The sequence below is a fragment of the Papilio machaon genome, chromosome 19 (genome assembly GCF_912999745.1).
Source record: "Papilio machaon chromosome 19, ilPapMach1.1, whole genome shotgun sequence".
NCBI classification, from domain to species: domain Eukaryota; kingdom Metazoa; phylum Arthropoda; class Insecta; order Lepidoptera; family Papilionidae; genus Papilio; species Papilio machaon.
The window spans coordinates 2248718-2275027 of NC_060004.1; the positions used below are offsets into that span (position 1 = coordinate 2248718).

General features: G+C 34.0%; 3 protein-coding genes across 3 annotated transcripts; 2 read left to right on the forward strand and 1 right to left on the reverse strand.

The window, feature by feature from the left end:
- Positions 1-197: 197 nt before the first annotated feature.
- Positions 198-8755, forward strand: LOC106708287 (protein suppressor of forked). The gene is made up of 18 exons (XM_045682444.1): positions 198-347; positions 418-609; positions 1011-1043; positions 2393-2490; positions 2778-2931; positions 3270-3363; positions 3579-3718; positions 4355-4546; positions 4839-4976; positions 5190-5332; positions 5856-6013; positions 6239-6405; positions 6762-6869; positions 6951-7039; positions 7128-7228; positions 7628-7762; positions 8081-8187; positions 8634-8755. The coding sequence occupies exons 1-18, from the start codon at positions 312-314 to the stop codon at positions 8736-8738; spliced, it is 2190 nt and encodes a 729-aa protein (XP_045538400.1). The 5' UTR covers positions 198-311; the 3' UTR covers positions 8739-8755.
- A 443-nt stretch (positions 8756-9198) lies between these two features.
- Positions 9199-14602, forward strand: LOC106708250 (NADH-ubiquinone oxidoreductase 49 kDa subunit). Its single transcript, XM_045682688.1, has 10 exons — positions 9199-9508; positions 9779-9894; positions 10172-10281; positions 10675-10876; positions 11332-11519; positions 12048-12211; positions 12705-12824; positions 13059-13188; positions 13487-13632; positions 14333-14602. The coding sequence occupies exons 1-10, from the start codon at positions 9414-9416 to the stop codon at positions 14460-14462; spliced, it is 1401 nt and encodes a 466-aa protein (XP_045538644.1). The 5' UTR covers positions 9199-9413; the 3' UTR covers positions 14463-14602.
- A 120-nt stretch (positions 14603-14722) lies between these two features.
- On the reverse strand, positions 14723-19002 carry LOC106708291 (kanadaptin). Its single transcript, XM_045682496.1, has 10 exons — positions 18600-19002; positions 18362-18494; positions 17952-18144; positions 17382-17559; positions 17077-17248; positions 16752-16900; positions 16392-16561; positions 15915-16100; positions 15298-15446; positions 14723-15183 (listed from the first exon to the last, which is right to left on the reverse strand). Exons 1-10 carry the CDS (start codon positions 18850-18852, stop codon positions 14802-14804), a joined length of 1965 nt encoding a protein of 654 aa, XP_045538452.1. The 5' UTR covers positions 18853-19002; the 3' UTR covers positions 14723-14801.
- Positions 19003-26310: the final 7308 nt, after the last annotated feature.

Here is a 26310-nt window from a genome sequence, read left to right on the forward strand (position 1 = left end):
GCTTTTTACAGAGTAAAAATCCCGCCTTTATTTACCAACCATAGTGCATCGTAATTCCCTTTGATTTGTCTATAGTGTCTTTTATGTACTCTTTGATTTCTTGTTATTGTCCATGTTTTTTCGAGGTTGCATTGCTTGGATATTTAATTACTTATTTGTTAAATAGTAATTATAAAACAATCCAAATATAAATTACAAATATGAGAAAGTAGCTTTTTATTCAATACAAGTTGTGTAGCCAATAAAAACACAATAGTCAGAGGCTGAGGTACATGTTCGTTTAACACAAGCAAAATCAACAGGCCCTCACGATGGCCGCAGCATTGATGGACGAAAATGCAGAGATTGTAAGTATATTTACCACTCGTTCAAATACTAATTAGAGGTTTTCACAAAATGTATTTAACTGTTTTCTAGGATTGGGGAAATGAAAGGTTAACTCGAGCTCAAAAAGCTGTGGAAGCGAACGTATACGACGTGGATTCATGGTCTCTACTCATCAGGGAAGCCCAGACGAGGCCTATCAATGATGTACGGACTATGTATGAAAAATTAATTGCTGCATTTCCAACCACTGGCCGGTACTGGAAGATATACATAGAACAAGAGGTAATACAAGAATATTTGTAAAACATTTTAATATTACTCCTACTTTTAGTTGACAACTAAAAGCACCACGGCTCCTAAACAAAAAAAAAATCTTCAAAACAGTGTAAATGAGATTGTATCCTATCATTTAAGATCAATTTTGTTAAAATTCGGCATAATTCGTTATCGTAAAATATTACCAGTAAGACCTGTTTTGTTGTACATTTTTAATTTTTTGTTCAATAAGGCTGCAAGGATTAAGAAAAAATCATAAATTCAGGTTCATCTACGAAATATTCCATTTCTCTTCAGTTCTATTAATATATTGCATACATACCCGGAACAGGAAAAAAGTGGATTGTTAATTAATATCGGTATGTTCATTAATACAATATTAATCATGTTTGAATTTTTATTTACAGATGAAGGCGAGAAATTTTGAAAAAGTTGAAAAGGTTAGTATTGATACAATGTAAGTTAGTAATAAAAATGTTCAATGTTCTGTGATATTAGTGAATAATAAAGATTAAATTAAAAAAAGAATAATCTTACACTAAGGTCTACAAATTATGTAATGCCAGTCTTAAGTTCAAATAAAGAAACCAGATAATGAAAATGAAATCTTTTCTTTCGGATAGGGTAACTGTGTTCAGACATGTCGGAGGTGATTTTCTATGGTGAATTGAGTTTTACTATTTATTAATATAGAACTTAATCATTACTTTTTTTCTTAGACTTTTTAGTAAACTTTGTGCACTGAAAAGCCATAGAAGGTCACTTTTGAAATGTATTAAACCCTCTTAGTCAATATAATAGTAAAAATATAACTACATTTCTCCTATATTTATTTATTCCTATATATTCTGTTTATTTTAACCTAATCCTTACAATCATAGAAGAAAAATATCTACAATCTTATAACAGTTTTCATTCAAAGTACAATGAACTGTTACAACATAAATATAGACTGAAAACATAAGCTTTCTGTTTTAAGGCAGTCAACAAGAAACATTTAATCAAAGTGGTACCGCATATCACCCTGTACTAAAGAAAAGCATGTTGATGCTATTTGTGATCAAGTTGAGGGTAAATTGGTTTACAAGCTGTTATTTCTGGGTACAATACATGATAACAATTTGTTTTGATTGCTCATTCTAAGCAAAAATATTATAAGACATTGGTCAAGATGAGCTTTGCTAAAACTATCGCTAGTTTTTCAAATACGTGTAATTTCACTTGCATGTGATGTCTCTTGATTAACATTGAAACACGAGTAAACGTGATTCATATTGGGGAATGACGTACCTACTTTAAAAAATAATAAACAATGTAAGGGGTACTCTTTCTGGGTAATTTATTTCACCTTTAGCACTATTGCCTTATACATTTACAGAAAATGCTGACTGAACTATCAGATGTATCAATTATCAGGTAAACCTCTGGTCCATGTCCTTGTGAAATCCAATAAAATGTTTCCGCATGTTTTCTCCAAATTCAAAACAAATATCAACCTTGCTTCTTACTTCAGGCACATAATCTGTGATATATTGTCTATTTCTTAACGTTTAAATACTTATTTGGCGTATTAAATTTGTAACCGGATAAAAGATGTCCGCTGAATGAAGTGGGCCTCACTTAGACATTATAGAGATCAGCCCACATTCAGTGGCATCCTAACCAATCTTTTGGCTCCAATGGCTGTTTATTCTTCAAAAACTGGGCATAAATAAAATCTACTAAACTGTTTTGGTCCTTCGAGCCAGATATAAAATATTTATTTGATTATGTTTGTATGGGTGTTTAGCTGTTCCAGCGCTGCCTTATGAAGATCCTCAATATTGAACTCTGGCGTCTCTACTTAAACTACGTCAAAGAAACTAAATGTATGCTGCCTACATACAAGTATGTATTGGTTATATTTAATATTGTATTTTAAAGTAGCAACTGTAAATAAATTACTAAAAGTATATTTTTTATTTTGTTTTTTTATAAGTTGTTGTTTTATTTATACGTGAATGTTTCAATTAGTAACACTACAAAGTAATCTTTGAATACCCTCATTAAATATTTTTGTTGAGGTATAAATTGGATTGGTGACCAAATAAGGAAACATAACCTTTATTGCTTTTTATACAGATAATAAATTTCTTATTAATATAGAACATTTTGTAATTTCTTTTGATTTTCAGAGAAAAAATGGCACAGGCTTATGACTTTGCTTTAGATAAAATAGGCTTAGATATCCACGCTTATCCGATCTGGAACGATTATGTAACGTTCTTAAAGGCAGTCGACGCGGTTGGATCTTACGCTGAAAATCAGAAGATTTCGGCTGTCAGGAAAGTATGTAGCAACATTTTATCTATACATAATAATATTAAAGTGTCTGTCTGTAATATAAAAAAAATCATATTTCGTAAACACGTGCTGATAACAAAAACGATTTTTTTTTAATTGTCTGTCTGTCCGCATGTTGGCGTTTGTTCTGGGTAATCTCAGAAATAGCTAGGTCTATTTTCTCGGGAAGTATAATGGATGCGGGCATGTTATAGTCCACCTTTATATAATTCCGCGCTGACGAAATCGCGGGCGACTGCTAGTTATATATGATAGAAAAATTTTATGCTATCACTTTGTAGTTACAAATTACATAAAGGAATGATAAAATTTTGTATTTTCAGGTATACCAAAGAGCGGTTATCACTCCTATTATAGGAATAGAAACATTATGGAAGGATTATATTGCATTTGAGCAAGGGATCAATACAATTATTGGTAATTTATATTGGATTGTCACAGATTATATTTAAAAAATATTCTTATCATTACCAACATAAGAGTTGTTTAGTATATGTAGAAGAAACCAGAATCTTTAACCTTTATGCATTATTAAATTGTGTGTCTCAATTTGATTTTAAGATGATCGTGTTGAGTCAGTTTTCCCTGTTAGATATGTCTATGGCAGGATGAAAACATAATAATTTCTACAGCTGAGCGTATGGCAATGGAGAGGTCCCGAGAATATATGAACGCGCGTCGCGTGGCTAAGGAACTGGAGACAGTCACGCGGGGTCTTAACAGGAACATGCCGGCCACGCCGCCTACTGTCGATAGAGAGGAAATGAAACAGGTGCGGTTTGTATTTGATAGATAGATAGATAAGCCTTTATTCACTAACTAGAACATTTTTTTTCTTAAATTATTATCTTATATAACATAAAAATAGTTTCTTTGTCAGGTTGTCCTAAGACATAGGCCTTCCCTAGATTCACTCAATTCCCTGTCCCGGGCTAATCTTCTCCACCTCTTCGGTAGATCATCTTCCCATCTCTTTATTTGACGTCCTCTTCGTCTTTTCCCATTTCTGAGGTACCATGGTTTGTAGAAGTAAACAAATATCTCGATCTATATAAGAAAAGAGTTACATCTTTCAAGATAAATAACTATGTTGATGTTCGATGTTCGTCTTTCTTTATATTAGATTTTAGTCTAGTCTATACTATTAGAATATACTAACTTCTATGGTTTTAAACTTAAAAAGTCTTTCAACACATTCACACTTTGAAATTAATCAATGTCTTCCGAAAATGTAATCGCCAAAAATTTACGTCAAGTTATATTCCCTCGGTCGTCTTCTCTCTAAACTCTGCTCAAAGGCAGTCATGTCATATTTTGATAGTTGCAGTTGTCACTAAGTATCTTTTAATTACTTGTAAGTTCAGCCTTTGCTTGGAATTGTTAGCCTAAATTTAGAATTGAATGTCAGGTGGAACTGTGGAAGAAGTATATATCATGGGAGAGAAGCAACCCCCTCCGGTCGGAGGACACGGCGCTGGTCGCCCGCCGCGTCATGTTCGCGATTGAGCAGTGCTTGCTCTGCCTCGCGCACCATCCCGACGTATGGCACCAAGCTGCGCAGTTCCTCGATCACTCCTCAAAGCTGCTGCAAGAGAAAGGGGTGAGATTTACATTTAAAGTCCACATTTTTAAATTGATTGAAGTAAAATTGCCTTAAATTGTATACAAAGCAGTATTATACTACTTCATTGTACACTAGTTGAGTCATTATTTTAAATTAAGTATAATACAACAGACTATTACTATCCACTACAATGCTATATAATGTAATTGTATACTACCCAACTGTATATTATTAAAATTTATACTCTATTAACTCTGCATTAGTATACATTCGAGTAGTATACACTGCGTACATCACTCACGTGCCACTCCGGTTGGATTTTATTCAGGATTCGAATGCGGCGCGTCTGTTCTCTGAGGAGGCGGCTGCGGTGTACGAGCGCGCGACCAGCGGCCCTCTCAAGCAGTCCACGCTGTTACACTTCGCTCACGCCGACTACGAGGAGAGCCGGCTTCATTACAATAAGGTAACAAAAAATGCATAAAAACTTATTATCAATCTCTGAAAAAACGTTAATATATTTCATAACACAGTAACACTTTATAATGTGATTTTTTATAATATTGTGCACAAGTAATTCATAAAACATACTCGAAATAATAAAAAAAAATTAAAAAAAAAACAGTTGCATTAAAACTAAATACATATATATTTTGTATTTATTATTGTTATATCGTAGGTACATCAAGTATATACGAGATATCTAGACATGGAGGACATCGACCCCACACTCGCTTACGTGCAGTATATGAAGTTCGCACGACGCGCTGAGGGCATCAAATCCGCCAGAACTGTATTCAAACGTGCCAGAGAAGATCCAAGGTTAATATACCTAATTTTAGTTTACCTAGGAGGCCTAATTTTAGTCCTCTTTTCCTTCCCCTTTTCTTATAAGGAAAGGATGGGAAGGGGAGGTGGATTTAATGGAGGAGGAGATGCATACCTTGTAATATAAAAAAATGGATTTTTATTTAAATAAAAAAAGACAAATAATCTGGAGTTATATTTTTGTTGCATTGCGAGCGTTGATGGCTCAGGGGTTAAGCACTTGATTTGCAATCTGCAGGTCCTGGGTTCGAATCCCGCCATGTACCATCCGACATTCTTACGATGAAGGAAAACATCGTGATGCATGAGAAGAAATTCAAAGATATGTGTGAAGTCAACCCACACTGGGTCAGCGTGGTTAACTATGACCTAATCTAGCCCAGCGGACAAAAGTCACGCTAATGTCTGACATTTCGGTCACTACGCTTAGGTACATTTTTAGATGTAACCACAATACTAGCACTACTCATCAGGCCAGATAAGTTTGTAGAGCTATAAGATTAATATTTGTTCCCAGGTCTCGTTATCATGTGTTCGTGGCGGCTGCTCTCATGGAGTATTACTGCTCAAAAGACAAGAACATCGCCTTTAGAATCTTTGAGCTCGGTCTAAAGAAGTTCTCACACATTCCAGAATACGTCCTCTGCTATATCGACTATTTGTCACATTTAAACGGTAATTATTTCAAATTATAAACACTAAAGTCCGGTTTAATTAAAATTATAATAAATTTACTAAAATCAGAATTAGAAAATATTTAAATTTACTCATAAATTAGTACTCATAGTGAAGTATTTTTATGGTCATAAAAATATTTAAAGCAAAAAGCATTAGCAATTTAAAAATAAATAATAAAGTAACTAAATCCTATCTATGATATTTGTAACTCTATATCAACAGAGGACAACAACACTCGCGTGCTGTTCGAGAGAGTGCTCTCTTCGGGCAGTCTGAAGCCCGAGAGCTCAGTAGACATCTGGAACAGGTTCCTGGAATTTGAGTCCAACATCGGTGATCTTGTTAGTATTGTTAAAGTGGAGAAGAGAAGACAGGCTGTGCTGGAAAAGGTAGGTTATAGATTAGACTAAATAGTTAGTGTATTTATATTTACTTTCCGAAAATCTTTGTATTTAAAAATTATTCTATAGTAAGCGAGTTTAAAATGAAATCATCTGAAACTAAGATTGTATCAAGTTTATATGAAACTTGCTTTTACCCGCGACTCCGTCCGCGCGGAATATAAAAAATGCACACAAGATAAAAAAGTTCCTATGTCCGTCTCTTAGTTCTAAGCTACCTCCCCATAAATTTTCAGCTAAATCAGTTCGACCGATCTTGAGTTATAAATAGTGGAACTAACACGTCTTTCGTTTATATATGTAGATAAGATGATTGGAAATGTAGCTAATATGTTCGTTATTAGATCAAAGAGTTCGAAGGCAAGGAGACTGCGCAGCTGGTGGACCGCTACAAGTTCCTCGATCTGTATCCTTGCAGCATTGCTGAGCTCAAATCCATCGGATATACTGAGGTAAGTAATCAATCTAGTGGACATCCATTGGCCGAAATTCAGAGAAAATTTGTATTTTTTCTATATTTTTAACTGTATTAGGTAGCGTCTATGTCGAACAAATCGTGGGCATTGGGCGGCCCACTGGCCGGCATATCTCCGGAGCTGGCGGCTGTTATACTTGGACAGAAGTGAGTACTACTTCTATAGCTTATATAAATTTAAAACCAAATTTTAGTCATTAAATTAGTAAATAAATATATTTGTTGTAATTTTCAGAGACAATGATCCTAATAAAGACATTGCTCGTCCTGACACTAATCAAATGATTCCATACAAGCCCAAAGTTAATCCATTACCGGGAGAACATCCGATATCAGGTAAAATATCATGTATTTAATCTTACTAATATTATAAATGCGAATATTTAGATGGATAGATGGATGGATGGATGTATATTTGTTTGAAGGCATCTCCAGAATGGCTCAATGTATATTGATGAAATTTGGCACAGATGTAAAACATTATCTGGAAGAACACAAAGGCTACTTATTAAGTTTTGTAAGTGGCCACAGCTAGTTTGTTATAAAGACAAGCAGCGACAGCTGCGCAAAAGTTGGTTAAATAAAGATATATTAAAACATTATGGTAACTTGTGTACTGTTAAAATTCTGTTGTTCACAGAATCTCGTTCAAATTTGTGCGACTTTATGAATTTTGATTGGGATTAGTGTGAACATCATTTTGGTTTTACTCATTATTGATTAATGTGTTATCAGGCGGCACGTTCCCAATGCCACCTGCGTGTGCGCACGTGTGTACGCTGATGCCACCGCCCACATGCTTCCGCGGACCCTTCGTTGCCGTCGACCGCCTCATGCAGCTCTTCAACCGCATCACGCTGCCAGATAAACGTGAGTCATTGCGGGAACCGGGGGATGGGAACCCTTGAGTATTCTTAATTTCCACTGTGAAGAAAAAAATCACCAAAACAAAAAAAAAAAAGTTTTTAGGCAGCATAATACAATATCAATGTAACATATACAACTATCGGGATCTTAAACAGCTTAATCATGTTAGAATCCCTTTTCATACGAACAGTATATATATCAAATTGTAAAATGTTGTGTTGTAAATTTAGGTTACTTTAGTAGTTTTCTAGATTTTTGTCTATGTCTTAAGCTTGAACAGATAGTGGAGGGTGATTAAAAATAATTAATATTTCAATACAGCACCGGCGCCGACACAAGAGAACGGTTGTGACACGAAATTATTTGACTTAGCGCGCTCCGTACACTGGATAGTAGATGATGAGGGAATCACCACCGTCTCCAATAAGGTACTTGCAAAATTAAATTACTACAAAAAAAAAACTTACCACTACCATCTATATATATAAAAGAAAGTCGTGTTAGTTACACTATTTATAATTCAAGAACGGCTGAATCGATTTGACTGAAAATTGGTGGGCAGGTAGCTTAGAACCAGGAAACGGACATAGGATATTTTTTACCCCGTTTTTTATTTTTTATTCCGCGCGGACGGAGTCGCGGGTAAAAGCTAGTATCAGATAAATTAACTTATAGCTTGACCAGAAATATAAAATAGTGTTGTATTATCATATTGAGGAGAAATATTGAACTAGTTTCTTCGCTTATTTATAGAAGGTGATGTAATAAAGGAAGCGATTTAGGCACCCGTTGACAGATTTTCTGGTTAAGCAATCCGTCGAAATCGGGATAAGACTAGGATAACTACCAGATTATGATAGCTATATTTTTGCAGGCAAGACGAAGAAAGATCGGCGAAGATTCGGATGACGATGACTTGGGCGTCGCCCCACCCGTCAACGACATCTATCGGCAGAGACAACAAAAACGAGTCAAATAAATATTTACAACATCAGCAACTGGATTATAAATAATACAAATAATGTTCGTCTTACAATTTTATTAAGTCGAAGTGTGAATGAATGTATTCCGGAATTTTTACAATAAAGTTATTAATTAAATATAAAGTTGTTTCATTTCACATTAAGTGCATATATCATTTTCGTATATATAGAGTAACGAGTAAAAAGCATTTAAAATCTGCTAAAATCAACAAAAACAGTTAAGATTTTGAATGTTCTTAGAAAACCTGTTCAGTTAAGAAAATCTAGTCTCATTAGGAAATATTTCTTACCAATTTAAATTTTTAACGTAATACTCTCATATCTATAAATAATTTTAAATAAAAATATATAATTTTATGTACTTTAACTTTGGAATCGCTATAAATGAACGCAACCAAAACTGACGTGAAAAAAGATTTGACGTTTGCCTCTGACGTTTTATTGACGTTCCTTTCCATCAATAGTTCAGTCCAAAATCTTTTCTTTTAGCCTTTTTTCTTAAAGCTACGAATCAATGAATATGAAATGATTGTTTTCCTGTATTGAAAAGAATTCGGCAAAAAAATTGTAATTAACTTAGATTTCCAGTTCATGGATTCTAAGTTAACGCCGACGATTTAATTATTTGATCTTCTCACGATATCGTTAATCGTAACGTTATAAGCCCGAAAATGGCATCGATTTTTAATGTTTTGCTGCGAAAATCCCCTAATTTAAGCCAATCTAAAACTTTATTAAAGAATTTACCAGCAGTTTACAATGTGAAGTAAGTATTAATTTGGAAAATTAATTTATTCAATGTATAAATTTCGTCTTATTATGGTTTTTTATTATGTAACGCCAGAGGTTATGTTTTATTTTCCAAATATTTCATCAATTTTTGCTTATTCTTTCATGAAATAAATACAATAAAAGCATTTGATTGCATTTAATTCAAAGTCGTAATGTAAAAAGTTCTACTTTTTAGTTGAACAAATAAATTTTGAAAACAAATAGGTACTTAAATTACGTTGGTACATTTGTCAATTCATTTCAGCTCTCAAAGAAATGCGCATCGATGGATGCCTGATGCAGAGTACGTTAAACAATTTGAAGGAGCTGTAATGTATCCTGATGAAGTTACATCTCTTATGAAGCATTTGCCTTACAACAGTAAGTTCAAACATTCAATAATTTAAAAAAAACAAGTATTTTTTCAAAAATTCCTTTCAACTAAGTTCTATGTTTAACTTCTATTAATATGTTCATAAACATATGTAACATATAACATATCCAATTACAGCAATAAAAAAGAAATGAATTTTCAATGTTTATGAATGTCTAATTTAATTCCTTTGCATCATTTAGTGAAGAAAAAAAAAACATTTTTAAATTGAAGTATGTTTCAATGCCTAATAAAAAAACGCTATATTGTTTCATTTGTGCATAGGCATTATCTCACCAACTGAAAAGCAGGTGCGCAATATGATATTGAACTTTGGACCGCAGCATCCCGCAGCCCACGGTGTACTCCGACTTGTTTTGGAGTTGGATGGTGAGGTAATTATTATACAATTTTAATGTATGAAATATTTAATCTTACTTATGTTACTGATATTATATTATTTTATGGAAGAATATGTAGGATACTTTTAAGTGTTTATTTATAACCGAACGGATGGAGTCATGGGCGACAGCCATTATGATATAAATGTGAAAGTTTAGAAGGATGAATGGATTTTTGTTAGAAGATATCTCTTGAACAACTGAAAGGATTGTGATCGTTTGGTATGGATGTCGAACATAGTCTGGAAGAACACATGGGTTACTAATTAAGGTTTTTTTTAATTCCGTGCGTGGACGGAGTTTGGGGTGCCAGCTAGTATTTGATAATTTTAAAATATAATCAAAATTATTTGTGTCCTTATTACTTATTTTTAATATGTATTACAGACGGTGAGAGCAGCTGATCCTCATATCGGTCTCCTCCACCGTGGCACTGAGAAACTGATTGAATACAAGACGTACACTCAGGCATTGCCTTACTTTGACCGTCTTGACTATGTCTCCATGATGTGCAATGAACAATGCTTCAGCTTAGCTGTTGAAAAACTTTTAAACATTGATATACCAATCCGAGCTAAGTACATTCGAAGTAAGTATATGTAGATGTCATCTTATTATGCAATAATAAATACTGATAATGAAGGAGTTTATTTATCTATATATATAAAAGAAAGTCGTGTTAGTTATTTATAACTATTTATAACTCAAGAACGGCTGAATCGATTTGACTGAAAATTGGTGGGCAGGTAGCTTAGAACCAGGAAACGGACATAGGATAATTTTTACCCCGTTTTCTATTTTTTATTCTGCGCGGACGGAGTCGCGGGTAAAAGCTAGTATGTTTATGTTGATTAGAAAACTCAATTTTCTTCAATTTCATAACATCTGCTGTAGGCACCAACAAGTTACAGTCCTTTCAGGGGGTCAATCATTGCATGAGTGGGATTAGTTCGGGGGTTGGCTTTTTACATTATTTTAGTTTCAGTATTAATTATGTAGTGCAACAATTATATCTTTAAAGGTTTTTATTTATTTTATTTTCAGCGCTGTTTTGTGAACTGACACGTATTAGGAACCATATAATGGCGGTAGCGACGCATGCTCTGGACATTGGCGCGCTGACGCCGTTGTTCTGGCTGTTTGAGGAGAGAGAAAAGTTGATGGAACTGTATGAGAGAGTCAGCGGTGCACGTATGCATGCTGCGTACATACGACCTGGCGGTGTGGCACTAGTGAGTACTTGCTTTGTTAATAGCATATAGAGAATAATCTTTAAAAGATCTCACTAATTGGTACATAAGTGTTGGTTTAACATAATATTTACACAAACCTTAGAGTTGTTACATTAATTAAAGTGTTACAGTATAAGAAAATTAAATGATTTTTAACCGCCTCATTCATTAAATATTTGCATACTGAAGGCCTAATTTTAATATCCTCTTTCCCTTCCCACCCTTTTCTTATTAGGGAAGGATGGGAAGGGGAAGTGGATTTGGAAGAAGGGATACATATGAAGGGGAAATATCCTCTTTCTGTACTTCCCCTTCTCTATTAATTAAAGGTAGGTAACGCATGTGCATTTGCGGATGTCTATGGGCAACAGTCCACTCGTTATTTCGGCGAATTAAGGCTGCATGCTTGTTTGCCATCTTTGGATATGAAAAAAAGCCTCGCTTTGTAAATTATTTATTCAAAATATATATTGGCTGCGCATTTAAACTGACCTAGATTTTACTAATATATATTTTTTTGTATTTCAGGATATGCCGTTAGGTCTTATGGATGATATCTATGAATTTGCTACGAAATTCTCTGAGCGACTGGACGAGGTGGAGGATGTGCTCACCACCAACAGGATCTGGGTGCAGAGGACTAAGGACATTGGTGTGGTCACTGCCGAGGATGCTCTCAACTATGGCTTTAGGTAACTTTTATGCCAGTTATGAGATAAATTATTCTGAATTTTAACACTTTTATTTAAAAAATCTACTTTAACAATTTATTCTAACACTTTTCTGTATTAGTGAAATACAGATTATTAAATACTTGAAACTGGATAAGTGAGAGTTCAAGCAACCGCGAAATTAGAACTGCTTATAGAAAGTTCTCTCTAACCAGAGTTTGTCACTTATGGAGGTCCATTGTACCTGGACAATAGCTCTCTTATAGAGGTTTTGTTCAACCAGATTTGAATGTATATATAACTAGCTTTTACCCGCGACTCCGTCCGCGCGGAATAAAAAATAGAAAACGGGGTAAAAATTATCCTATGTCCGTTTCCTGGTTCTAAGCTACCTGCCCACCAATTTTCAGTCAAATCGATTCTGCCGTTCTTGAGTTATAAATAGTGTAACTAACACGACTTTCTTTTGTATATATAGATTGCAATAAGTTAACTAAGTTTTAAACATTGATAGCGGTGTGATGCTGCGTGGTTCCGGCATCAAGTGGGATCTCCGTAAGGCGCAGCCCTACGACGCCTACCACCTAGTCGACTTTGATGTGCCTATTGGAACTAAGGGTGATTGCTACGACAGGTATGAATTGCTAGCTTTTAACTTAACTGACGGGCATTTAGATATGTGTTTAGCCAAATAACAGAAATGTTATATGAATTATTGTATGTAGGTTTGTATGTATGTCAACTTCATTGGGTCTTTGAACCTAAACGTTTGAATTTTGAGTCATGTATTATTCAATTTGTTTTCTTTCGTTTGGATAACAATTTTGTGTGTGTTTTGGCAGTGGGAACTGATGGTTATGTTTTGTAGGTACTTATGTCGTGTGGAAGAGATGCGTCAATCTCTACGCATTGTGGACCAATGCCTCAATAAGATGCCGCCTGGTGAGGTGAAGACCGATGACGCTAAACTGACGCCGCCCTCGCGTGAGGAAATGAAGGTAATTATCATTTTTTAACCCAACTGTCAGGAGGTTAATGTTTTTTCAGAATATTACTGTTCCACTTTGACTTTAATAAAGAACTTTTTTCGTTTAAATGTTCTAGAAGTATCTAATCTATATCTAAGTAAGCAAATCCATTATTTTAATTAACTGTTGCTAGTTGAAGTTATTTAAATTGCGTGAAAAGAGTATTAAAATCTGTCAATTATTTTTCCAATTTATTTATTAGATTTTTATAGAAAGTAGAGAGGGTGTGACAAATTAAGAAATAATAATAAGAATGTTTTAATTGCAGACGTCAATGGAGGCTCTGATCCATCACTTCAAGCTGTTCTCGCAAGGCTACCAGGTGCCCCCGGGCTCCACGTACACCGCGATAGAGGCGCCCAAGGGAGAGTTCGGAGTATACCTTGTCTCTGACGGCGGATCTAAGCCATACAGGTATGAATATAGTTATAATATACAGGATATTATCTAATATATAAAATTCTCGTGTCACAGTTTTCGTTGCCATACTCCTCCGAAACGGCTTGACCGATTCTCATGAAATTTTGTGAGCATATTGAGTAGGTCTGACAATCGGCCAACATCTATTTTTCATTTTTTTTTTTAACTGCGCGCGGACGGAGTCGCGGGCGACAGCTAGTAATGTATAAATTATTGAAGTGTAACCTAATTATTCTTTTGTTTTCATGTATATCGGTAATAGTAATTATAAGCGTCAGTGGCTAAGGGGTTAAGCACATGACTTGCAATCTGCAGGTCCTGGGTTCAAATCCCGCCATGTATCGATGTGTTTTTCGATTTTCGATTAACGTAATATGTACATTTATCCTGTATCCTGCACATATCTGAGAAGAAATTCAATGATATGTGGGAAGTCAACCAACCCGCACTTGGCCAGCGTGATTGATAAGGCGTAGTCACCCCTTAACTTAGGGTAGGCTTCGAGCCTTTTGGTTGGGACGTAAAATGGGCTGATGATGATGAATAGGAATTCTATTCTATACTAAATTTTTCAATCATTCGCTAGAGTCAAAATTTCAGCACCATTTTTTTTCTTCGTAAATTAAAAGACCTTTATAATCTTAGTTTGGATCACGTTAATATTGGATATTAATTTATAGTCTTATGTTTTTAGATGCAAGATCAAGGCGCCCGGTTTCGCTCACTTGGCCGCTCTAGAGAAAGTCGGCAAGAACTCTATGTTGGCGGACATCGTCGCCATTATTGGGACACTCGATATTGTGTTCGGTGAAGTTGATCGATAAATAATTCATTAAATGAATTCTAGTTGAAATCAATTGTAGAAATGTATAATTTTTATTTGTAAGCAATAAATTATTAAGGAAAACCTTTTTCATTGATTATTTCAGTACAAGTACTATTGGTTATAATAAATAATATCGTTGCAGGATTATTTTTTCTATTTTTTAATTGAAGATTTTAACTAAATTCGTCTCTTATTATTTTTTATTTAGTTTTTTATTGCAAAATATGTACTTTTCGTATTTATATAATTACTTAAAAAGCTCTTTGACAGTTAACTGAAAATAATGTATTAACAGACATTAAAACAACCGTGGTACATCTATTTTTTTATTATTCACTTAAAGCTCTTCTTTTTCTTCGATTTCAGGCAAATCTCTGTCAGTTTCTTGATCGAAATACCCTTCTGGTACTACATAGTCATCAGGAGGTCGCATTGGACCAAACACTCGCTTCACTGGATTCTCTCCATTTTCCAATTTAACCATAGTTTCACTATTATCATTATTTTTATTAACACTTTTTTCAACTTCAGGTATATTTTCTACTGATTTAGTTTCATTTATTACGTTATTATCTTTTGTTTTTAATTTAGATGTTTCGCTTTTGATTTTCGTTACTTCATTTTCCTCATCCGAGTCCATTTCTTCGACGAATTCTGTTTCTTCTTTCTTCATTTCTTGTTTCAATTTAGGACGTTTTTCATCGTCTTTTAGTTTTAACCTAAGAAAATAAAAATTAATATTACGTTAACACGTTAACTGCTACTAAGATTTTCAATAATATGAATTAATAATCTGCGATATTGAACGTGTTAAAAATCATTTTGTAACAAACCTTTTGCCATAAACAACTGAATTAGTTCCAACTTTCACAATCATCTTTTTATCGTCTTTCTTGATAATTGGCGGCGCGTGCGCAGGTCGTGCTATATCCGCAAGTCTTTGTGTTTTAGCTAGCTCCACTTTTAATTTTTGTATGTTCATCTAAAAAAAAATATTATTAAAAAATAACCATATCTAAAAAAAAAATCTATCAAATCATTTACGAATAGTAAAGTATTGAAAAACAATTTTCCACAAAAACTTTTTTACCTAATTATTTTCTGTTATCACTTTTAAAGTACATTCAATTTCCCAAATAATTTATATATATAAAAGAAAGTCGTGTTAGTTACACTATTTATAATTCAAGATCGGTTGAACTGATTTAGCTGAAAATTGGTGGGCAGGTAGCTTAGAACCAGGATAAGGACATAGGATAATTTTTACCACGTTTTCTATTTTTTATTCCGCGTGGACGGAGTCGCGGGTAAAAGCTAATTAATAATAAAAATCTCCTATTTCATTGCTCTGAGGATGTGTATATATATATAAATATTGACATTTATCTTTTACCACAGATCTCTCAATTAGAACAATAAAAAAACCTATACCACACTTACAAAAACATACCTTAGTCTTTGATATATCAGCTTTAACAGCCATAGCTTGCGGTTTCGCTGCGAGCTCGTTCATGTACGCGTCCAGTGCGTCATCATCATTGTTGGTGCCCGCCTGCCTCTCGCCGCCTGAACGCAGACGAGCTAAGGATTTCTCTTCCATAATTATCTTCTGTTCTATTTCTTCTATTTGTTTGAGCTGCAATTAGTTATATTGTTAATCTGTTAAATACTTAAATGTCACAGAAGAAGTCCATAACAAGACAAAGTTCGCTTGCAAGACGCAACGACAAAACTTATTACCCTTTTTTATGACGCCTTTGGATGTAAATTTTAATTTTTTATACTTGGCTTAAAATAATTTTGTTTTCTTTTACATCAAGAAAAGGCTTTTAATTTAATATTTTTATCCCTACAACGTTTATAGAGATTTAAAAAATATGACTTTAAAGCCATATTATTAAATATTAGTAGTTTATGTTTAACTCACTAGATCATCGTAAGTGAGTGGTTTATCGTTCTTATCTTCAGCAGCGCCAAGTTTGATCATACGCATCTTGCGCTTCCTCTCCACGTGGCCGGTGCGGTCGAGGAAAGAGTCGTCGTCCGAATCGTAGTAGTCGTCCGCGCTCCAGTCGCGCTCTTTACGTCGACGTGATTCTAGGGTAAAATAATAATATTATATAGCATTTTACTATAATATAAACTAGAGGCATTCGCACTTTTAGGCATCGTATAAATTTTCACAAATTTTGTAGATGAAATTACGAATACTTTCTCGCAAACTTTCATACTAGGGATATGCATGTAATGGATATTATTACACTAAAACTTTTATATATAACCTTACCATGTTTGGACTGCCTCAATAGTCCAGCCCTGTCTAGTACGCGGCATGCTTCTAGCGCGCAGGCAATCACGGCCTCTTTCTTCTTACCGCGATGGATCACCTCCGCCACCACGGGACGACCTCGGGCGTCGTCAATTGGTAGTTCCACCCTAAATAACAATTACTAAGAAATTCTGGCAACAAACAGTTGAACTATTATCAACTAGTGGGTCAACTAGGTAAGCATTGGTTGATCAAATAATAGAAAGATCAGTTGACCAACCATTTAAGTGTTCTGTCGAAACATAGAACCAAAGTTCAAGATTTTTTTTAAACATTTCAATACCTGCAAATAAACTGGCCAACACCCCTTTCTTCACAATTATAGCTTAACTCATGACCTTCTCTTTCAAAATATCCACGCAACGTCTTTTTAGGATCAGTCAAGTATAGCTCTTCGTTGGCAGTGGAAGCGTATGGATTATCTGCAAGGTCTGGTTCTTCCTCTGCATCCTCACCTAGAAGAAAATAACACATACAGGTGATCTAAGATCAAGTCAAAATAAAAGTAACAGTGTTCACTTAAAAGTAATGTACGGAGTAAAAGGAAAATCCACTTTAAAAGAATTTACTAAAGGAAAACCTAATTACCCATTCCCCAGTCAATTCCTTGTTCCTCTCTTTTTTTCTCTTCCTCCAGTCTTTCCTTTTCCATAGATTCCTTTGCTTCTTGTATCATCTTTGCTCTCGCCAACTTCATGTCTAATGCTTTTTGTTTTATTTCTGTAACTGTTAACTCTGATTCACCCTCACAATCAAAGTCTGGGCCCTGTAAAATGTTATATGTAAAGGATGAAAAGCAAAAAAAACTGGTTTCCATTGCTGAAACACCTGTACAAAAAATACTATTATCTATGTTCTTTAATAAAGCTATGACAATATGTTTTGGCAGTAGTAACTTATAGTTGCAGATAACTAACTACTATGATACTGTTCGTAAGAAACAGGATTCTTACCACGATTAGGCTGTTTCTTACGAACAGTATATTAGTAAAAACCACGAAAGTTTGAAGTTATATAACTACTATGAATTTAAAAATTTAAGATGTCACATGTCACCAAATTTTTCATACCAATGTAAATTTGCAAGGTTTGACAGCACAAATATTTTTAATACAATTTATGTAATGGAATGTTAAAATAATCACAGTAATACATTACAAGCATAATATATGTCCTGGTGCTGTTCCCAAACTTGATTTGATGACCAACTCTGACTCTGCTGTAGTGCTTCTCTTTTATTCTTTCCCGGTTAAGGAATGTTCCATGAGTGCTGCCCAGATCAAACAAGTACCAACCACAAGGTGGTTCTCCGTCATCAGCAAATGCTTTATATTGCAGGACACAATGATGCCTATGGAATAAAAAATACATATAATATTACATCACTAAACCAGATTTTAAAGAGATTTAGGTAGATTATTCTTAGAAAGCCAGAGGAAGTTTGTGGAAAAAAAAGAAAACATTATTTTAGTTCTGCTTGCACTATGACATCATTAGACTTTGACATTATTTTGATTTTGGTGTTGGAACTCATGGTAGGTTCAGCTAGTAATTAAATCAAATATTACCTTGATATTGATGGATGTGCCATCATAACATCACAGTTAGCTAGCCTTCCAAAAACATAAAATGGTTTGGTTGTTAAATCAACTTTTTCAACAATCATACCAGATTTCAACACTTCAAGACCATATTCTGAACCTGAAATACAAAATTATGAATGAAAAGCCAATCTCAATTTCAGGCTTGCTTTTTTCAATATTTTCTCCAAAACTAACAACAGACAAACACTATAATGCTACAAACCATCCGGACAAATCCCTGACCATTTGGGTTCTTTATAGGGTATGGGTGTAGCTAGCTCCTTTATTAGAATTGCAGGTGGCAGTGAACTTTTAGCGATTGGTTCAGATGATTGTGTATTAATTTCTTCTGTTTTGGGTTCCTTGGGCTTGTCGGCTTCGAGTTTAGCCTTTTTAGGTAGTTTTCCAATGCGTCCAACGAGAACAGGCTTCTTGAACTCGGTGTTTTCATTTTTGTTTTTAGAATTGTCTTCCATGATAGGTTAATAAGACTTTGAAAGCAAAGTAGCACACTGCACTGCACTATAATAATGTTCTGGTGAAAGTTATTTGAACAACGTGATAAAATTAGTGTATTTTATTTAATAAATACAAATTAAACTTTTAAGTGTTGACGATAAACATGAATAACAATTGACAAATGTTATTGTCTATGATTGTCACGTTGACATAACATTTAAGGTTGCCATCAATTTCCAGTTTATATTGTTCCTCTATGTTGCCACATTCTTTTGATTCTATGATTTTACTTAAGCTTTTGTGAGAAAAATATGATTTACAGAACATCAAGCTATGTGTTAAATTTTTAACCAAAAATAAATATTAACCTATTTTCAAAATGCAAAATTACACAGATAGCTAAGTAACAAGAACCGTTATGAACGAGTGAAACGGAGAACTAATTCAAGGAATGAAATAATCTATGGAAAGAATGAAACAAAGCGCCATATCAATCAATCAATCAATTCAAACGAATTTGTGCCGACAGGTAACCGATTCATAATTTTGTTACCGTGAATATTATTTCGAACTTAACTTTTTCGTCATCAAGTGTTTTAGTTTACTTGTGTGTGTATCAATTATAGTGATAAAACATACCAGTGTATTCATGTGACAAAAGTGACCATATTGTTCGACGTCGTATTTAACACAAGGTATTTAAACAAAGATTTACCTGTAATTAGAATAATTCGCAGCCTTATCAATTTAGATAATATCTAAGCCTGATAGATATCTTAACTAACGCAGAAAATTTGCAGATTATTGTCAAAAATCGAGATAACTCTCGGAAAATACGGCCTGGCCGTAACGAAAAAATATTTCTCTTTTTTCTCCATTTTTGGGTTATGTTATCGTTTCTAAGAAGGTTGAATCATACTATTGTTTATTAAGTGAAAGCAATTCTACAGGTCACGCTATTCTTTCACATCTTATCGTTTTCATCTTGCCAATAATCCAATATTAGATGGTATCTTAAACAATTTGGAACCAATTTCTCTTCACGCATTCAAAAATTGATTGTTAAAATAAACTTTTACCTTATATAATTTGCCTCGAGCAGTGTTTCAAGTTGTGAATTTAGAAATTTGCTATGCACAAACCAGTCTCTGAAATCAAGGTCACTTCATGTTTATTATATTTGCCTATGCTTCATAATAAAAATCAAGATTCCAGACAGAATCATTATTGTGAAATTTATGGCTAAATTATATATAATTACATGTCCTATTATATTTTTAATTAATTCTCAAAAATGTTTATTAAACTTATGAAATGTGTCCAGATTATTATTGTTTTGAATTTATCACTTGACATTCCAATATTGGTGATAAGCGAATGAAAAAGTGTAAAAGAGTTCTTTAAATTGGTTTTATAATTTCCTGAAGAAAAAAAAAATGTGTCATTGAAATAGAGTTTATGGATATGAAAAAAATAAATGGAAATCCATAATATCTGCCAACTTGATGGTTGTTTGGTATACTAGGTAATAGAAGTAAGTGTTAGTGGGGCTAGTTTCTGCAACTACATAACTAGCGCATATTTTGGCATATGTGTTCTATTTACTACACTTATTTGTGTAAAATAGTCACGGAAGTAAACATTTTACTACGTACTTCAATATTGGGAATATCATCATGTTATCTACAAGTATCCCTGGCACTGACACTAACTTTTTAATGATAAAAGCTGTTCTTATCATTTAATATATTGATAAAGAAAAAATATTGGTGAAAATCAGTCATATTGCAACATGTCTATTTACAATTGTTCGTTGTGATGATAAGTAAAATAAGAAAGTGGTTGCACCTGTCTTTTAGTACTTACATTTTATAAATATTTTAATGAATAAAATAAATATATTTTTTTTATTTAAGACTATATAAGGGGTTACAATATCTGTCATTCCTACAAACAATTCACAATGGCTATCACTAATGAAATACACATGCAAAACATTTTGTCATCTTTCTCAATTTCCTTGAAAAGAACAGGATAACAATATATGTTTTTAACGAGTGTTTCAACTGTGGAAACAAAGGAATTTTTATGGTCAAAGGATAACTTGATATTGTTATTGTTTTATGCAAGAAAACTTTGTTTCTTTCACAGAGTATGAATTTTTAGATGTAGTGTTACATATTTATGACATCATGTAGTAGCTTTGAGAATAATATAAAGATATGACAATCAATTCTAGGTCTTTGGCAAAATTAGTATGAGATTTTTGGTGTAGTTTACATCCAATAGGGGCGATGCACAAATAAAAAAAATATGACAATATGATGGTGATTGTCACAAATATTCGTGTAAGACCCTCAGTATCGAATCTTTCTGTAAAGAGAATAAACCTACCTAATAGGTAGGTAAGTCTGTAATATTTTCTTATGATGCTTTATAACGGTAATGATTCGAAGTTCTCGTTCCGAATATTTTTTTTCCTGTTTATTTAAAGAATTAAGAATAGTTTTAAAAGTATTCATTAAATAATGCAAAAGGCACGAACTGTAGGCTCAATCACGCCGTGCATGTCAACAAGTGAAGGAAAACCTTGATTAAATTACCAAATGTAATGTCACAGAATTACGTCTAACCTACATTAGCATTTGGTAATATTATCCGCTACTATATTTTAAATGTTTTCTTTAATACTAGCGGTGGCCAGCGACTTATCACCTCGAAATAAAAAATAGCCCTAATTATTCCCGCACACATAAGCTACCTTCCAGTTAATGTCCCGACAAAATTGGTCCAATCGTTTCCGAGTTTACCTTGAACAAACTCGGCTTTGCGGACAGACAATTTTTACTGTTCAAAATGGACAATTTTTTCTGGTTTTTCATCAAATCATGTGTACGAAATATGATTTTTTTTCAAAATTAACATACTGAAACTCTAATTTTATAAATTTTATAGATACTCTTTTATCTTATATATATAAAAGAAAGTCGTGTTAGTTACACCATTTATAACTCAAGAACGGCTGAATCGATTTGACTGAAAATTGGTGGGCAGGTAGCTTAGAACCAGGAATAGGACATAGGATAATTTTTACCCCGTTTACTTTTTTTTTTTTTTATTCCGCGCGGACGGAGTCGCGGGGAAAAGCTAGTATATGTATAAACACTAGCTGTCGCCCGCGCAGAATTAAATTAAAGATTTTTTTTCTGACAAGTATAACCGTAGTTCATGTAACACTATCGACAATTTTACACTATTATATGATGTTCAATTATTTGATTTTGATCCTTATTTTATAGTTTTAGAAATGCTTGTTGTATGGCAGCAATGGAGTATGTACATTTTTCCCACAAAACAACGGTAGCCTAATGTCAGTATGTTTGTGGGACCACGTCACAAGAGTGGTGTGGATACCGTTACTAAATGACTACATTTGAGCGGTATTAAGTGTAATTAGTTTTTTTTTAATAAGAAAAATGACAAAGTGGCGCAGGCCGAGTGTTAAATGAATCTTGGCCATGTTTATGTTTGTAGCTTTGAAATGTATTTCTCGGATTACTAACTGCCGCACTCACAGTTGTTCAATGGTTACTTAAAAAGCCTCTTAGTGTAGAGTTTTCATACTGAATCCTTATTTAGAGACAATACGGAAACAATTTCGCGTTTTGTCTGATGAGTGTGCGTTTCGAAGGCCTAATTGTGGTTTCCTTCCCCTTCCCACCCTTTTCTTGTAAGGATGAAATAGGATGAGGATGTAGATTTGACGGAGGAGGGGAGCATCTCCTTTATGTGCGTCCCTACCTCTGTCGATTGAAGGTAACGCACCTGTAGTTGCTGCATTTGCGGATGTTTGTAGGCAGCGGTCGCTTCTCTATTTCGGTGAATTTAGGTGGCCGTTTATTGGTTTGCCACTTAATAATATAAAAAAATAAGAGACCCCTTAGTGACTAACCAACGAGCCTAAGTGTAGCAATTAATATCTAAGGAAGAAATGAACGAACTGTGACCTAAAAGTTAAGTTAACTATACTCTTAACTGTCCATGCTTTTAGTAATACGTTTGCGTTAGGTGTTAAAGTGTATTTAAACAAATTTGTAATGGTTGGTTTTAAATTAAACATAGTCAGTTTTCATAGGTTACCTTTTCTAAAAATTATGTAATATTACATGTATAGATTTTAAATCTTGTTTAATGTCAGTTGCCGTTATGTAAAAAAAAAGTAATTAACGTATATAACAAGAGTCTAATCTGTCGTAGATAAGCAGTGATTTTTAAATTACTGCACCACAATTTAACGGAATAGATTTTATGAAACCCTCTATTATTACGTTGTCTAATACATTATTATGTAACTTAATACATTAATTACTTAACATCAAGGTCACTTAGTTCATTTAGTTTACCAGTACAATTGTATCAATGATATTTAACTGTATCCTGCAAGTGCGTGGAAATGTCAATAGAAGGCTTCTAAGGTTTTATATTAGGTCCTTACATATGAAATTGGCGTTTTTCGTACTGGCCACTTTAATCACGAATTTCTCCTCTTTGGTAAGGAATTCCAAATTCAAATTTGTACAGCTATAGACTCATGTATTTGTGGTTCGATGACCGTCATTCATTTGTTTTTTTTCTTCCGTTTTTTTCTGTTTGCGTCACTCATTTTACAAAATGGAAAACTTAAAATATCGCATTATTTACGAGTACGAGTTCCGCCGTGGCACTAGTGCTGCGGAAACGACTCGAAGGGTGAATGATGTGTATGGCGGTCGTGTTGCAAAAGAAAACACAGTTCGTTTTTGGTTCCAACGTTTTCGTTCTGGAAATTTCGATCTGCAGAACAAGCCCCGTGGACGGCCTGAGACTCAAATTGATAATGAAGAGTTGAAGGCTATTGTGGAAGCGGATCCATCGCAAACCACGTCCGAGTTAGCTGCAGGCTGCGATGTTAGTGATAAAACTGTTTTAATTCACTTGAAGCAAATTGGGAAGATTAAAAAGCCTGAAAGGTGGGTACCTCACGAATTGACTGAAGCAAAACGGCAAACGCGCGAAGACTGTTTACATTACTAAACCGGCACAATAATGAAGGTATTTTAAACCGAATCATTACCTGTGATGAAAAATGGGTTCTTTACGATAATCGGAAGCGCTCAGCGCAATGGTTGGATCCTGGCCAGCCAGCCAAATCCTGCCCCAAGCGAAAATTAACCCCAAAAAAGTTACTTGTAAGCGTTTGGTGGACTAGTGCCGGTATTGTTCATTACAGTTTTCTCAAATCTGGCCAGACTATTACGGCTGATGTCTATTGTCAGCAATTGCAAACCATGATGGAAAAGCTAGCGGCTAAATAACCTAGACTGGTCAATCGCTCCACGCCACTGCTGCTTCACGACAACGCTAGACCATACACTGCGCAACAGACGGCTACTAAATTAGAAGAGCTTCAATTGGAAAGTCTAAGACATCCTCCGTACTCCCCGGACCTTGCTCCAACAGATTACCATTTTTTTCGAAATTTGGATAACTTCTTGCAAGGGAAAAAATTCAACTCCGATGGGGCAGTCCAAAACGCCTTCAAAGATTTTATTGATTCCCGTCCGACTGTTTTTTTTAGTAAAGGGATCAATGAACTACCTATGAGATGGCAAAAGTGCATAGAAAATAATGGTTCATACTTTGATTAATTAAATATATTACATTAAAAAATATTCGACTTTTTGTTCCTCCCATACAAAACGCCAATTTCATATGTAAGGACCTAATACTTATTGATTGTACTCCTGCCTTCTTTGATTATATTTAACAAATAATCCTCCATAGATGTTGTTTTCATAAATCTATCAGCCGTCATATCCGATTTCGCTCCCTAGTTACGTAAACCTCTTTCATACAATCCATCCATAGTTTTTTATTCTTCTTCTTTCGTATCATAATAAATTTCCCGACATTTTGCCTTATAATTCTTGTCTTTTTCCTATAATTTTCCTTTTCTTTCTGCATTTAAGTACTCGTCTTTCGTAAACGTATGTAATTAATGTATTATTGTAAGTGTTGCCCAATACTTGCAGACGATGTCTATTGTGACATGCATGGTCGCAGGAAAGCCGAGACTTGTAATGTACGTGCATTGTACTGTTTGTACGGTGAATGGAACTATGTTACTTTGGAGGTGGCATTCTTTTGATTAGTCAAAAGTACCTTGTATCGAAAGTTATTTATTTTTGGTTATTAATTTGCTATATCTTTTAATGTATTTTTTCGTACATACCTTTCGATAATACTGTCAACATTTTTATAAACTGAAATTTATCATTTCGGTTATTGTTTTTGTCATTTGTTTTTTTTATCACTAGGATAATTAATACCATATTCCACTGAATAACTTGTTCGTTGTGTTTATGTTTTAACTTTGCATTTATGCGTCAAATGAATAAATGCATACAGCATACGTTTTCCACTTAAATGTATGATTATTAATAGAATTTCAGCGATATAAATCGATTTTATAACATCAATATAAGATATAATTGGTCAGTTGATGTACTGCTATAGTTATCAAAACATTTATCAGTTTCATGTTTTATATGTCGTATGTTATTGCAATACGAAGGGCGTTTTCTATCAAGCTGTGGTATTAGTGTGATAAGTTTCATTGTCGCGTAATAATTATATCGGTTGCAATATCGAAAACTAAGTCAGATTGTAAATATGAAAGATCGCATCAACTTTGATAGGTTCCCATATTTTCTTTCACTTTTTAAAATCGGTTATGAATGAAAAATAAGGTAATTTTAAACTTGTGAAATAAAGTTATCATAGAGTCAAAGTATCATAATGAAACTTATTGCAGTACGTTGTGATACCGTAATGTCTTTTTATGTATGACTAATGACCTATCGTATGAATAAAACAATGGATAGAATTTTTTTCGGTTCACTAACCTCACAGTAGTTGAACTCATTTTTTTATAATGTTGGCAAGGTTCAGATAATTTTAGGTTTTAAATAAATTAAAAATTAGCTTGTATTAGCTATTTTTGTATAAACAATATATTTGTGACAATGTTTGATGGAAACCTTCATAACTTGAAAAACTATTACCTACCTAATAATTTTAAAACATAGTACCAAATACAATATTAGAAAATATCTATTTAAGTACGACCGATCGGAATTAATATAATCCACTAAGCGTATCTCAAAATCTTTCGTATCTCTATGCATTTAACGTTTTCTTAGAGATTTGCATGCAATGAATGGTAGAGTTTTTGTTGCGTCTTTGTCTCGTCCACGCAGCGATGGCTCCGTAATTAGCCGACTTTCAAAATAGGCCCGCGATTCGATCTGTGTTCGGCCGCTCGAAGCCCCTTGGACATTCGCCATCGGCCATTGTACCGACACCGTTCGCCACGCGAATATATCACAAGATCTTTAAAATATTTGAATGTTTCAATTATTTGATTCGTTATAAAA